This window comes from Erpetoichthys calabaricus, chromosome 1 (assembly GCF_900747795.2).
Source record: "Erpetoichthys calabaricus chromosome 1, fErpCal1.3, whole genome shotgun sequence".
Lineage (NCBI taxonomy): Eukaryota > Metazoa > Chordata > Cladistia > Polypteriformes > Polypteridae > Erpetoichthys > Erpetoichthys calabaricus.
Window position 1 is genome coordinate 352246837 of NC_041394.2, and position 15450 is coordinate 352262286.

The following is a 15450-nucleotide window of genomic DNA, read 5'->3' on the forward strand; positions in this document are numbered from 1 at the left end:
ACTTGGAGCACATATAAATCCTAAACGTGATGGTGGATTTTTCATCTCTTTTGCTGCTATACCTCTCCAATGTTACAGCACCCGATCAAATGTAAAATCACCAGGGACCACTACGTTAGATTACAAATAAATTCCTTTAGTGATTGTTATTACAATAAAATGGTATGTAGAATCTTAACAAACTGGAACAAACTAAAACAAAAAAGTGGGGAACACCCCAATATACTCTGGAGACTTATTTTTATTATTATTTTTAACAACTCTCACATGGGAAAAAAAAACCAAATGGATGTCCGCCTGTTGATGTACACCAATGTGTACAGACACCGGGAACTGTGATCAACACCAATTTAAATGAAAAAAGAATGCCAGGTTAACTTTCCCTCATTCAGCACACAATTTAACCGGAAACTTCCTCTGTGGAGTGACAGGCAAACCGTTGCCACCAATCAGTGTTTTCCTTTAGTTTTGCCACGGTAACTACCTTACACTTTTACTTGTCGTCAATCCTTTGATTGTGAAACAGAAGTTGATGTCTGTGAGGCGGAGTTGAGTCATCAGGAGGACGGACTTAGATGCTGCCTTGCACGGAGCGAAGTACTGTAGGTAGCAGGAAGAAGGAGAAAACGTGGTTGTTCCCACAATCTGCAGTTAAAGTAATAGTTTGTCATTCAAACAGTTAGAAGGTTCCTTAGAAATTGTGTGTGTCAATCGAAGCAACGCAAGTTCTATTCATTTGTTTTGGCTCATAATAAATTGTGTGCGTATATATGTTTATCTTAGAACCAATATGTTATTCCCTTGTTAAAGTTAAATAAGTATAAAGAACCAGAAAGCACTATTAAATTTCTGAGAACTTTACTTGTCTCTGCAGTTCTTATAAGGCACTGCTAACTCAGAATATTTAATTTATTAATTAAGTTGTAATTGTTAAGCTTGTAATTTTATTTAGGCCAGGTTTATACATCACGCGACACGGCACATGCTCCAGCGGACACTACGCAAGTGTTGCACTGTTTATACTTGCGCGCGTACTTTACGTAAATCTGGAAGATTCCACCAGGTGGCAGTGCGAGATATCATCACGGTGGGTGAGAAAACGTTCAGCTTCGCTGTGTTGTGAATTGCCTGAAACCAGTGGCATAGCTAAGAGGCGGGCAGAAGGGGGGTCCGCCCCGGGCGGCACATTTTTGGGGGTGGCATTATTGGCCAAAAGGCTCAGCACAATTCGTGTGTAAGCAGCAGGGTTCGGAAAAATATCACACATGAATGAAAAAAGTAAAATTGTCTGATTTTAATCCACAAATGCTTCAAAAATAATTTTCAAACTGTCCTTCTGTGACGACATCAGACACAGCAGTTGAAATTTATGAGTCAATAACAAAAAGAAACATAAACATTACACCAATAATAATTTCTAGGAAGATAGAAAACTAATTCACAATTTATAATTAAGTTTCGTTATCAAGTCTAATGAGTTCTTGCTCTGCGCAGAAAACATCCCCACCTATCACTTGATCACTACACTGGTTGTGGTTTTCGCAGTGTAATTATATTAAACTAATAATTAGAAAATGGCTTATCAGTGCCTCTATACCAGGGGTAGGCAACGTCGGTCCTGGAGTGCCACAGTATGTGCAGGTTTTTGTTCCAACCCAGTTCCTTAACGAGAACTCAATTATTGCTGATGAAGCACATATTGCTTAAGTGACATTTTAATGCTTCATTTTAGTGGTCTCGCTTGTTAAGGTTCTCCAACCTTAATTGTTTATTTCAATCTTAAACTGCTGCATTAGTGTTTTAATTGCTCCTTATTAGCAATAAGATGTAAAACAGGGGTAGGCAATGTCGGTCCTGGTGAGCCGCAGTGGCTACAGGTTTTCATTCAACCCAATTGCTTAATTAGAAACCAATCATTGCCAATCTCAGACCTTATTTAATTTTATGGCTTGTTAGTCTGTGCAATGTAAGGCTTTTATATCGTAGATTTTTTTCCTTTCCAAGGATATCATCCAAATGATTTGAAGCCTAAAACAGATCATTTTCAGTCTGTCACATTTTTCTATTAAGTGTTTTATTAAATCAAACCGTGCATGATGAACACACACAGATGTAATTGGAAAAAAGCTAGCTGGAGAACTGCTGGCTGCTTTGTCTTTTACATCTTATTGCTAATAAGGAGCAATTAAAACACTGAATGCAGCAGTTTAAGATTGAAATAAGCAATTAAGGTTGGAGAACCTTAACAAGCGAGACCACTAAAATGAAGCATTAAAATGTCACTTAAGCAATATGTGCTTCATCAGCAATAATTGAGTTCTTGTTAAGGAACTGGGTTGGAACAAAAACCTGCACATACTGTGGCACTCCAGGACCGACGTTGCCTACCCCTGCTCTATACTATATTCTTGTCTAGTTGATGCTTATAAATAATATGTAAAAAATTACTGATGTTTCTCTATATATGAATAAATCTGTGAAAAATGTATCTAAAAATTTCTCTATATGTCATTTAATTTTCTATTGAAATAAGTTAACATATTCAGATAAGTTGCAACGCGCAAATTAAAGCACCGCCCCGCCCCGAGCAGCATGAATTCTGGCTACGCCACTGCGTGAAACATCCATTAAATTCCCAGGACACCTTGGCATAATATCTCTGGAAAGGATGTTTAATGAATACATCCATTAATCCGGGGATGCGCCCATTCCAGGAAGCATCGGGCACGAGACAGAAACACAATCCCTGGACCGGGCATCACCGGGCAAGGTGAACACAATTACACACACACAAATACTAGCATCATTTTAGCGTCACCAAATCCCCAAACCTTCATGTCTTTGGAAGGAAACCGGAGCCCACTATGGAAACCCAGCAGGAAAACACGCAAACTCCAGGTAGGGAACACAAGAGACGTGACTCCCTGCGAGGCACCAGCGCTACCGCTCTGCCACCGTGCCGCCCCCACATGTGTAATTATTAACAGTATTTATTGTTTAAATGAAGTTAATGACTTATCTGTTAAATATAACATACATACTTTAATGCGTTTCATCATGAAAGTGATATCCAGTATAAACCTAAGGATTCTAAATGTGCAGAGAGCTGGAATATCATAAATGTACAATAATGTGTTCTGTATGGCGATTGCTGCTGTCCGTTCAGTAGGAAGCCCCAGAAGCTCATAGCGATTAACAACTGAGTCAGTTTTAAGATGACGTTTACGACGGTCTGCTTTAATGATAAAGTAAACTGAGGCCACAAAATCAAATTAGACCTCTTCACCATGTCCTTAAATTTTTTTCTCTGTGGCTCAAATACGCTGCTGTGGAATATGCGATGCTTGAATATCAAAGCACCACGAATGCATTTGTGTGTCGGCATTGTGCTTCACCACATCGAACCATTCAGCAAACATCGCAGCAGGCACATCGATCCCGGAGGATCCACAAAGCGGCTTTCTGGCACATGTGGATAGTAAACAGAGACGGTGACGTCACATTCAGACATCTAGTGACCAACTTCAGTATTGTAACTTTGTGATTAGTACAGTGGTGTGAAAAACTATTTGCCCCCTTCCTGATTTCTTATTCTTTTGCATGTTTGTCACACAAAATGTTTCTGATCATCAAACACATTTAACCATTAGTCAAATATAACACAAGTAAACACAAAATGCAGTTTTTAAATGATGGTTTTTATTATTTAGGGAGAAAAAAAATCCAAACCTACATGGTCATGTGTGAAAAAGTAATTGCCCCCTTGTTAAAAAATAACCTAACTGTGGTGTATCACACCTGAGTTCAATTTCCGTAGCCACCCCCAGGCCTGATTACTGCCACACCTGTTTCAATCAAGAAATCACTTAAATAGGAGCTGCCTGACACAGAGAAGTAGACCAAAAGCACCTCAAAAGCTAGACATCATGCCAAGATCCAAAGAAATTCAGGAACAAATGAGAACAGAAGTAATTGAGATCTATCAGTCTGGTAAAGGTTATAAAGCCATTTCTAAAGCTTTGGGACTCCAGCGAACCACAGTGAGAGCCATTATCCACAAATGGCAAAAACATGGAACAGTGGTGAACCTTCCCAGGAGTGGCCGGCCGACCAAAATTACCCCAAGAGCGCAGAGACGACTCATCCGAGAGGTCACAAAAGACCCCAGGACAACGTCTAAAGAACTGCAGGCCTCACTTGCCTCAATTAAGGTCAGTGTTCACGACTCCACCATAAGAAAGAGACTGGGCAAAAACGGCCTGCATGGCAGATTTCCAAGACGCAAACCACTGTTAAGCAAAAAGAACATTAGGGCTCGTCTCAATTTTGCTAAGAAATATCTCAATGATTGCCAAGACTTTTGGGAAAATACCTTGTGGACTGATGAGTCAAAAGCTGAACTTTTTGGAAGACAAATGTCCCGTTACATCTGGCGTAAAAGGAACACAGCATTTCAGAAAAAGAACATCATACCAACAGTAAAATATGGTGGTGGTAGTGTGATGGTCTGAGGTTGTTTTGCTGCTTCAGGACCTGGAAGGCTTGCTGTGATAGATGGAACCATGAATTCTACTGTCTACCAAAAAATCCTGAAGGAGAATGTCCGGCCATCTGTTCGTCAACTCAAGCTGAAGCGATCTTGGGTGCTGCAACAGGACAATGACCCAAAACACACCAGCAAATCCACTTCTGAATGGCTGAAGAAAAACAAAATGAAGACTTTGGAGTGGCCTAGTCAAAGTCCTGACCTGAATCCAATTGAGATGCTATGGCATGACCTTAAAAAGGCGGTTCATGCTAGAAAACCCTCAAATAAAGCTGAATTACAACAATTTTGCAAAGATGAGTGGGCCAAAATTCCTCCAGAGCGCTGTAAAAGACTCATTGCAAGTTATCGCAAACGCTTGATTGCAGTTATTGCTGCTAAGGGTGGCCCAACCAGTTATTAGGTTCAGGGGGCAATTACTTTTTCACACAGGGCCATGTAGGTTTGGATTTTTTTTTCTCCCTAAATAATAAAAACCACCATTTACAAACTGCATTTTGTGTTTACTTGTGTTATATTTGACTAATGGTTAAATGTGTTTGATGATCAGAAACATTTTGTGTGACAAACATGCAAAAGAATAAGAAATCAGGAAGGGGGCAAATAGTTTTTCACACCACTGTATATGTGTAAGATTTGGCAACGTTATCTGTTTTCTTTTATGTGTAATTTGAGAAATAAGAATAGTTTAACTTTTTTATTGTCGACCACACACTTGTATGTACGTCTACATCTGCAAATTTAACTTTAGATCAGACATCGACTTTCCAAGTGTTTTAATCGACACTCCGCTGCGAATGCCAACTATTCCTGCACAACCAGAAGCCCTTTAGTTGTTCCTCTCTTACAGTTCATGTCCGCACGCTCACCTCTATGTGTTTCTTTAAGATCGGAAGGTGAATTTTGAACGCCATCACCTCGTGTTTTTATGGCTGGGACAAAAGGCGACTCATTCACCAAGGCTCGTTTATGTGCCAGTCACTTGTAAGGGGCGTATTTTCTGACCTCCTTGTATCTTCGATATCATTAATAAGCCCAGCGTTGCTTCACGTTGGTTTGACGATATCCTCGTTGTTTAAATCACCACAGTTGCTGTTCCTTTCACTTCTCTCCCGTACGCTTAATGTTATATATATGCAGAAATCAAAGACATATAATGTGCAAATAAATACAGTATTATGGGATAGTACCTCAATGTCGCATATACATGTGAATAATTTATTACAATTATCTGAACAATACTGCCTTGTTTTTCGGACACAGAAATTGTTGCCAACATATTAAGCTACGGATATTTATTTATTTTTGTTGTTGGGAGTACAGATTTTTTCTCTTTGAAATGCAGTGAGTTCAAGTAAAAAGTCTCAAATAAATAAAACACACAAGATACAGATATCCTACGTGAAAAACTCTTCTTAAGCACAGTAACGAAGTTGTTTTACTTTGTTACTTCCCACCTCTGATCCATTGCATCATCGTAAACAAATGCTTTATCTTTATTCTGTGCACATTTTCTGATAAGCCGTTTTTCATGCCATCTTAGGTGTCAATGTGACTTTCGCTCCGTTATTTTCCTCCCGACTCTCAGTGAGTCTTCCCATCATACCTGGCGGTAGACGTCACTCATTGCGCGACACGCCTGTCTAGTGATAATCATTGATTTTGAATTGATTACCTCACAAACACAAGCCAAAGCTTTCCTGCTACTGCAGCCGAGTTTTGTTTAAATCAAATGTTCAATTTTAAGCATATAAGTGCTTCATTAAACACATGATGGGGCTAAGCTGGCTACAAACAGACAGGTAATGTTCAGACTCCCCAAATATACTGAGGCTAAACTTGCAGCTTGGGGGGCCCTTAGTGGCTTCGATGGCCCTCTGATTCTTCATAGAGCAAGAACGGCTCTGTATTTTGTACACAATTTTTATGATTTTCATTATTTGTAATGGCTCCAAATTATGTGTTTGCATGAGGACAACTGATTAAAAAATTCAATTTCAATTAATCGCTTAGTTCAAATTTGTAATCAAAAGTCACTGTGTATTAATTGCAATTTGTCATATTTCCTTCATGCAATTAATTTTTTCTGTAAAGCAGACAAAACTCAGTGATTATTTTCTAATACAAAACAGTTTTAATAATCACTTGCCTAAGTATATTAAATTATTGCATTTTAGTTTGTTTATTGAACAGTTTTGTGTAACAGAAACAAATGAACAAACAGTGAAACACTAATCAGTCAATGGCTCAAAGTAGGATTTTTATTTATTTTTAATTTTGAGCCACACAACAATGCAAATTAGTCAGCACTTTGATTGGTTATGTCAATAATTCTGTCTTTAAAACGATATGAAGAAGAAAAATAAGACATTATTGCGTTTCTATTTATTCAGCCAGTTGCTTAGGCAGACAGTTTATTTCCACCATTCATTCCAGAGATGATATCCCAGATACAAAAACAAATGTTCACAAGAAAACGGTACTGGGAAACTTTACTTACATTAAATTCACTACATTGCTCATTAAATACAAAATCCTAATCTCCTCCAGTTTAGTGTGTTTTTTTTTCTCGCTTTTCTCGAGGGGGGGATTAACACAGAGTCAGATTAAAGCTTTACATCCACTGCATGTGTTTCTGCTGATTTAACTGATCGGTTACTTAACTGTACTTCTCGGTTTACTACCATCACTTTCCTTGGAGCTCACGATGGAGGGCACGTCACTTCTCTAAGGACAGTATCTCACATCCCAGTCTGAATGGTGAGATGCAATCTTCGTCTCTCAGCAGCCTCGGCCGAGCACTTCAAGCTTACTGCACGGAGCCCGTTGTCTGAAAGGCCGTAGCGGCGCCCACAGATGGGTTGTCTGCAGTGTGTGAGTTGGGGTTTGGCTGAATGTGGAGATATCAGCTCAGATGTTCTCTTCTGCATTGATGCCCATTTCACTAGAGATGAGGTTAGGCTCCTCTGCACACACTGCCTTGGCCATTTTGGTTTCAGTCCATCTGTTCAGCTTCCGACTTGAAAAACCATGTAAAAGAGGGGCTTCATGGACCTCTGATAAATGTGCTAATTCACAGGGTTTGGCCATCAGGAAACCCCTTTTGACTGAGGGCGTTATTTTACTAAACTTTCTTGTAATTATTATTATTATTATTTGACTAATGCCGAGGCAACTTACAACATTTGAGACACAATTGCTTATATTTCTTTTGTTTTTTCACTATTAGCACAAGCAGGTGAAGTGACCTCCTCCTGGTCACACACTATCAGTGCCTATCAGTCATAACATATCAAATCCTTTTGAAATTCATTCTAAAACACGTCTTTGACAGGTTACCATTGCTACTACCTTATGAAAGCTCTCTGAAAGAATATTCTTCTGGGTGTGAAAAAAAATTCTGCTTTTCGTTTTACATAATGACAGTTCAGGAATTAACAATTTAACACCATAATAAAATGCGGGTACTTCAGAACATTTCAATTCTTTGGGGTGGTACACCAAGACAAAGGGGTTGATGCCCCCGGTGTAGATCTTCTCCAACTAAGCCCACTTCTAGAGGTGGCACCCAGTCTGAAATCTTTTGTGGCCCTGAAGATTCTGGTTTGTGAGACTCGTCGGCCACATCCAGTACAGCAATATGGCTTCTCGAGATTAATTTCTCCATATTTCCTTGGCATGTGTATGTGAAGCAAAGTGTATTCTGATTTATAATGGTTTTTTTTGTAGCTTTTAGTTATGAATTTCCCCAAAAGTAATTGTTTGTGTAAACTTAGTTTCATACCAATGGTATTTTGATAGATAGATAGATAGATAGATAGATACTTTATTAATCCCAAGGGGAAATTCACATACTCCAGCAGCACCTTACTGATACAAAAAACAATATTAAAGAGTGATAACAATGCAGGTATAACAGACAGACAATATCTTTGTATAATGTTAACGTTTACCCCCCAGGTGGAATTGAAGAGTCGCATAGTTTGGGGGAGGAACGATCTCCTCAGTCTGTCAGTGGAGCAGGACGGTGACAGCAGTCTGTCGCTGAAGCTGCTCCTCTGTCTGGAGATGATACCATTAAGTGGATGCAGTGGATTCTCCATAATTGATAGGAGCCTGTTCAGTGCCCATCGCTCTGCCACAGATGTCAAACTGTCCAGCTCCATGCCAACAATAGAGCTTGCCTTCCTCACCAGTTTGTCCAGACGTGAGGTGTCCCTCTTCTTTATGCTGCCTCCCCAGCACACTACCGCATAGGAGAGGGCGCTCCCCACAACCGTCTGATAGAACATTTGCAGCATCTTATTGCAGATGTTGAAGGACACCAGTCTTCTAAGGAAGTATAGTCGGATCTGTCCTTTCTTGCACAGAGCATCAGTATTGGCAGTCCAGTCCAGTTTATCATCCAGCTGCACTCCCAGGTATTTATAGGTCTGCACCATCTGCACACAGTCACCTCTGATGATCACGGGGTCCATGAGAGGTCTGGGCCTCCTAAAATCCACCACCAGCTCCTTGATTTTGCAGGTGTTCAGGTGTAGGTTCATTTGTTTTGCTATCTCCACATCTCTCTCGATGGTGGCACCCCACTTTGAGCTGCAGCCAGTGATGATCTTCATCCCATCCCACACTTCCTTCATGCTGTTATTCTGCAACTTCTGCTCCAGCTTTCTCCTGTACTGCTCCTTCACCGCCCTGAGCTGGACTCGGGAGTTCCTTCTGCACGCGCTTGAGCTCATGCTGACCACCACCTTTAAACGCCCTTTTCTTCTGGTTCAATAGGCCCTTGATGTCACTTGTAATCCATGGCTTGTTGTTAGCATAGCAGAGTACTGTTCTTACTGGAACTATTTGTAGTATATAAAACTATTTGTACTATTTGGAACTATATTTGTAGTACACATGCTAATTAATGTGACTCTCCACAGACTGCAGACACCCTCAAGTGATGGTGGATACTGTACAGGTAAGTCTGCTCTCTCCAAGCCTTTTCTAATTTTATTCTATTTATTTGACATGAATATTATTTGGTAATTCTCAAGTGTTAAATAACAAATGTGCCCCCCCCCCCCCCCCAATGTGTTCTTACATACAGTCTTTGTATGTTTTATTATCAAAAGCAAACAAACAAAAACAAAACTAAATTTAAAAAAACAGCATTTCTTCTTTTAGTGTGCTGCCACAGCATTTTAATATAATTCAGCATGGTGTACAACATGACCATATGGATACTTCGGATTTTCATTTTTATTTTACACTAGCTGATTACCCAGTGGCTTTGCTCACTGAGTGCAAGGGAAAAAAATAAAATGCAGTATTTATAAAATAAGTTTGTTAACTACCAAATTGTATTTTTCAACAAATAAAGAGCATTTATAATAACATGCAAATCAATATAAACAACATTATTAACATCATTATCATATGAGAATATGAAGTAATATATAAGAAGCACATTGCATATAAATATAAATTATTAAACAGTAAAACATTTCGATAAGATAATTTGAATGACATATAAGAAGCGTATAAATTATTAAACAGTAAAACATTAACATTTAAGAAGTAAAGATACATTACCCAGACTGTTCGGTAGCAGCCGTGGTGCCAAACGATGCCATCTGTAAACACGAATTGTATTTCCTAATGTTCTGTAGAAAATGAGTTGAATGTGGATTTGCACCAGAAATAAGACAACAACGGTTCAGGTGGATGGCTTAAAGGTGTTAATTTCACCTTGCCTTCTGAACAACACATCCCACGTGATTCAAATTTAAACTTCTTTGCTTGGCAGTACTCACACACGATGTCCATTTCTCCTATTGTAACTTTTGGATGTAGGCAATAATCTTTTTCAATGTTATAATTGAATCCCACCATATACAGACCCTGACGGCTGTGTGACGTGGTAGCCTGTGAATACTGCATCCGTCGAATTCGATTCTGTTCAGCACGTTGTTCGGGTGTTTGTGAGGTCCTCAACTGTGATTGTTGTATACGTTGATCAGCGAGCCTTCTCTCTCGATGTGCTTCTGTCTCACTTTCTATGTGTAGCCTGACTCTTTTTGTCGATGTTGACGGCTCCCCAAGTTCCCCAATAAATTGTTTTTTTGGTGGCATTGTGGGTATCTGAAATTTAAAAAAGTGTTTTATAATATGTTCTGTGGTCATACGTAATTTCCGTTTCAAATGCTCATACGTAATTTCCGTTTGTTTCAAACGCGAAAAGAATTTTATATATTTAGATTATATTTTATTTATTTTGTATTAAAAGTTTGTGTTTGTAATTATTACTAACTGATTTGATTTATTATTTAATAAGCATTGGCGAGAAGCTGTTTGTATGGCACCCTGTGTTTTTTTTTTTTTTTTTTGTAAAGGTATGTTATTTTATTTTTTGTTATATAAAAATAGAAAAATATATATTATACCAGTAACAGCACACTGCATGATAACGTGCAGTGAATACACTTGACTTGAGCATTCCTAGTATTCATCCTCATTCTCTGCACGTTTACCATTCGTTTGCTCAGAGGTTGATGCGCTTGCTGTTTCCTGAACAGCTGTTCTTTACTCCACCCTAGCGGCCAGCTGCTTCTCTTCTTTTGTCTGCATCTTTTCGCATTAAAACTGATTAAGTTAGTTTTTGTGTTGCAATTACTTAGTATGTTTTCTTTAATCTTTCACTTAATCTGGCACTTAAGTCTTCAATCTGCCTCAAGAATGATTAGTGAAGGTGGTAGGGAATGAGAACGGCGTCCAATCACATGCACCGCACGGCCGCCCTGCTGAGCGCTTCCGAGGGTTGATTCTACAATAAAATAAAATAAAAATAAAAAGAGTAATAAAATCATCACCCCGAAAGTGGATAGTAGACGTCACGTAGTATATAGGTGCTGGTCATAAAATTAGAATATCATGACAAAGTTGATTTATTTCAGTAATTCCATTCAAAAAGTGAAACTTGTATATTAGATTCATTCATTACACACAGACTGATGTATTTCAAATGTTTATTTCTTTTAATTTTGATGATTATAACTGACAACTAATGAAAGTCCCAAATTCAGTATCTCGGAAAATTAGAATATTGTGAAAAGGTTTAATATTGAAGACATCTGGTGCCACACTCTAATCAGCTAATTAACTCAAAACACCTGCAAAAGACTTTAAATGGTCTCTCAGTCTAGTTCTGTAGGCTACACAATCATGGGGAAGACTGCTGACTTGACAGTTGTCCAAAAGACGACCATTGACACCTTGCACAAGGAGGGCAAGACACAAAAGGTCATTGCTAAAGAGGCTGGCTGTTCACAGAGCTCTGTGTCCAAGCACATTAATAGAGAGGCGAAGGGAAGGACAAGATGTGGTAGAAAAAAGTGTACAAGCAATAGGGATAACCGCACCCTGGAGAGGATTGTGAAACAAAACCCATTCAAAAATGTGGGGGAGATTCACAAAGAGTGGACTGCAGCTGGAGTCAGTGCTTCAAGAACCACCACGCACAGACGTATGCAAGACATGGGTTTCAGCTGTCGCATTCCTTGTGTCAAGCCACTCTTGAACAAGAGACAGCGTCAGAAGCGTCTCGCCTGGGCTAAAGACAAAAAGGACTGGACTGCTGCTTTCAGATGAAAGTAAATTTTGCATTTCCTTTGGAAATCAAGGTCCCAGAGTCTGGAGGAAGAGAGGAGAGGCACAGAATCCACGTTGTGTGAGGTCCAGTGTAAAGTTTCCACAGTCAGTGATGGTTTGGGGTGCCATGTCATCTGCTGGTGTTGGTCCATTGTGTTTTCTGAGGTCCAAGGTCAACGCAGCCGTCTACCAGGAAGTTTTAGAGCACTTCATGCTTCCTGCTGCTGACGAACTTTATGGAGATGCAGATTTCATTTTCCAACAGGACCTGGCACCTGCACACAGTGCCAAAGCCACCAGTAACTGGTTTAAGGACCATGGTATCCCTGTTCTTGATTGGCCAGCAAACTCGCCTGACCTTAACCCTATAGAAAATCTATGGGGTATTGTGAAGAGGAAGATGCAATACGCCAGACCCAACAATTCAGAAGAGATGAAGGCCACTATCAGAGAAACATGGGCTCTCATAACACCTCAGCAGTGCCACAGGCTGATCGACTCCATGCCATGCCGCATTGCTGCAGTAGTCCAGGCCAAAGGAGCCCCAACTAAATATTGAGTGCTGTACATGCTCATACTTTTCATGTTCATACCTTTTCAGTTGGCTAGCATTTCTAAAAATCCTTTTTTGCATTGGTCTTAATTGATATTCTAATTTTCCGAGATACTGAATTTGGGACTTTCATTAGGTGTCAGTTATAATCATCAACATTAAAAGAAATAAACATTTGAAATACATCAGTCTGTGTGTAATGAATGAATCTAATATACAAGTTTCCCTTTTTGAATGGAATTACTGAAATAAATCAACTTTGTCATGATATTCTAATTTTATGACCAGCACCTGTATGTGTACCAAATTTCAAGACAATAGGTGAAACGGTTTGCGAGCTACAGGTGATTTAAAATCCTGGACAGACAAACGAACAGCCACAGTAGCGTGTTATAGAAGAAGATAGCTGAACTATGATTTATTATGTGAGGTTATGTATATTGTAAAGAGTTCTTTCTGATGAAATGTGTATAATATATTGCAAATAGTTCTATATGTAATATGTATGTTATGAAAGCAGAGCTAGGCGCATGGTGGAGGCTGTAGGGGCTTTGGTGAGAAGAGGTTTGTATGCCGCCCTGTTCTTTATTTGTTTCTGGAAAAGGAAAAAGGATATAAACTTCTGATTCTCCTCTGTGTTTATTTGTTTCTGACACAACACTAAGTAGGATGGATTCCAGTCAGTTACATGTGCTTACTGTCCAGGCAGGAGTGAACCTCACTCTAAGTCAGGACAGTTCAGCTGTACTTCTCTCCGGTGTGAATTCTGGTGCATCTCTGAAGAGAACTCCTCTGACAGATTTGTTTGCCACATTCCAAACAGCAATATGGCTTCTCTCAGAGATTAATGTGTCAACAATAGTTTAGTTTGCTTACTTTTCTAGACAGGCGTGAACCTCACTCTCGAGTCCTGAAGGGTGCTTGTTTTTCTGTACTGATTTTTGAACTGCTACCCTTTTTATTCTGTTGTGAACTCTAGTGTGGTTCTTCAGACTGCTTATATATGAAAACTGTTTACCACATTCAGCACAGCAATATGGCTTCTCTCCCGTGTGAAAGCTAGTGTGGTTCTTCAAACTGTTTATACGTGAAAACTGTTTACCACATTCATTACAGCAATACGGCTTCTCTCCCGTGTGAATTCGTTCATGACTACGAAGGTTGCTAATTCTTGAAAACTGTTTACCACATTCATTACAACAATATGGCTTCTCCCCCGTGTGAACTCTACTGTGTTTGTGAAGATTACCTATTTGTGAAAACTGTTTACCACATTCACTACAGCAATACGGCTTCTCTCCCGTGTGAACTCTAGTGTGTTTCTGAAGACTGTTTATTTGTGAAAACTGTTTACCACATTCATTACAGCAATACGGCATATATCCAGTGTGAAGTCTAGTGTGGTCCTTCAGACTTCTTATGCGTGAAAACTGTTTACCACATTCATTACAGCAATACGGCTTCTCTCCCGTGTGAAAGCTAGTGTGGTTCTTCAAACTGTTTATACGTGAAAACTGTTTACCACATTCATTACAGGAATACGGCTTCTCTCCCGTGTGAATTCTTTTGTGACTATGAAGGCTGCTCATTCTTGAAAACTGTGTACCACATTCATTACAGCAATATGGCTTCTCACCGGTGTGAACTCTAGTGTGGCTCTGAAGATGGCCCATCTGTGAAAACTGTTTACCACATTCATTACAGCAATATGGCTTCTCTCCCGTGTGAATTCTTTTGTGACTACGAAGGTTGCTCATTCTTGAAAACTGTTTACCACATTCATTACAGCAATATGGCTTCTCTCCGGTGTGAACTCCAGTGTGTTTCAGAAGAGTGCTCCTGCCAGAGAATTCTTTTCCAGATTCCAAACTGCACTGATCTTTCTTTCCTGTACAAAGTTTAAAAGAAAAGGGGGAAGAAAAGAGCTTACTTTTAGTCCACTGCCTTATTATTAACATTAACTCACATTAAATACATGATGGCTGAAATTAGGAACAACCTTGATAAGCATAAGCAATTATAAAACTTTAGTCGTACATGGAAAGCACACTCAATTTACTTTTACATTCTCAATTACAACTACTTAGTAGGGCCATATGTATAAAACTTCTTTATTTTCGGCAACATGTGTAAGCCATTTCTCACACAAAAGTTCGGATTTTTAAAACAAGAACTTGACGTTCAAATTGGCTTAAAGTTACGGCAAGTTTTGAGCATTTCTAAGTCCCATGCAAACTTTACTTGTGTTGGCATTTTAGCAACAGCTGGTGGAAAAATGAACTGAACAGAAAATCTCATTTCATTGCACATTTCACATTCTGATGCTTGACTGGCTACACAAGAAGTGAGTTTTGATACATCACAATGACATTTTGGCTCATGATGATGACCGAATTAGAAGCCGATTTAGACTCCCTACTGTCATCCTCTTTGAAGTGTGTGCTGAACATGTGCCTTCATTACAGAGACCATCACACAGCAATCACACAATCTCAGTTCTCTTACAGGTCTTAACAGCTGTGTGTTATTTGACGATGGCGGCTTTTCAGTGTGAACTGCCTGACCGGTGAGGAATCTCTCAGTCACACTGAGCCACATCATGCCATCTGTATGGGGTGGTACATTTAAGATGTTACAGAGCTACATGTAATATCCTTACTATCAGGATGTGCAAGCTGTAATCAAAATGCAATCTGCAGCAACATCTTCTGTCATC

General features: G+C 39.4%; 1 protein-coding gene across 1 annotated transcript in view; it reads right to left on the minus strand.

Annotated features, from left to right (window-relative positions):
- Nucleotides 1-13114: 13114 nt before the first annotated feature.
- LOC114643102 (zinc finger protein 271-like) overlaps nt 13115-15450 on the minus strand; it is a 63608-nt gene continuing 61272 nt past the window's right edge. Inside the window, exon 4 of the mRNA XM_051935645.1 lies at nt 13115-14678. Coding sequence (XP_051791605.1) covers nt 13607-14678 — 1072 coding nt within the window. The 3' untranslated portion in view covers nt 13115-13606. The remainder of the gene's footprint in view (nt 14679-15450) is intronic.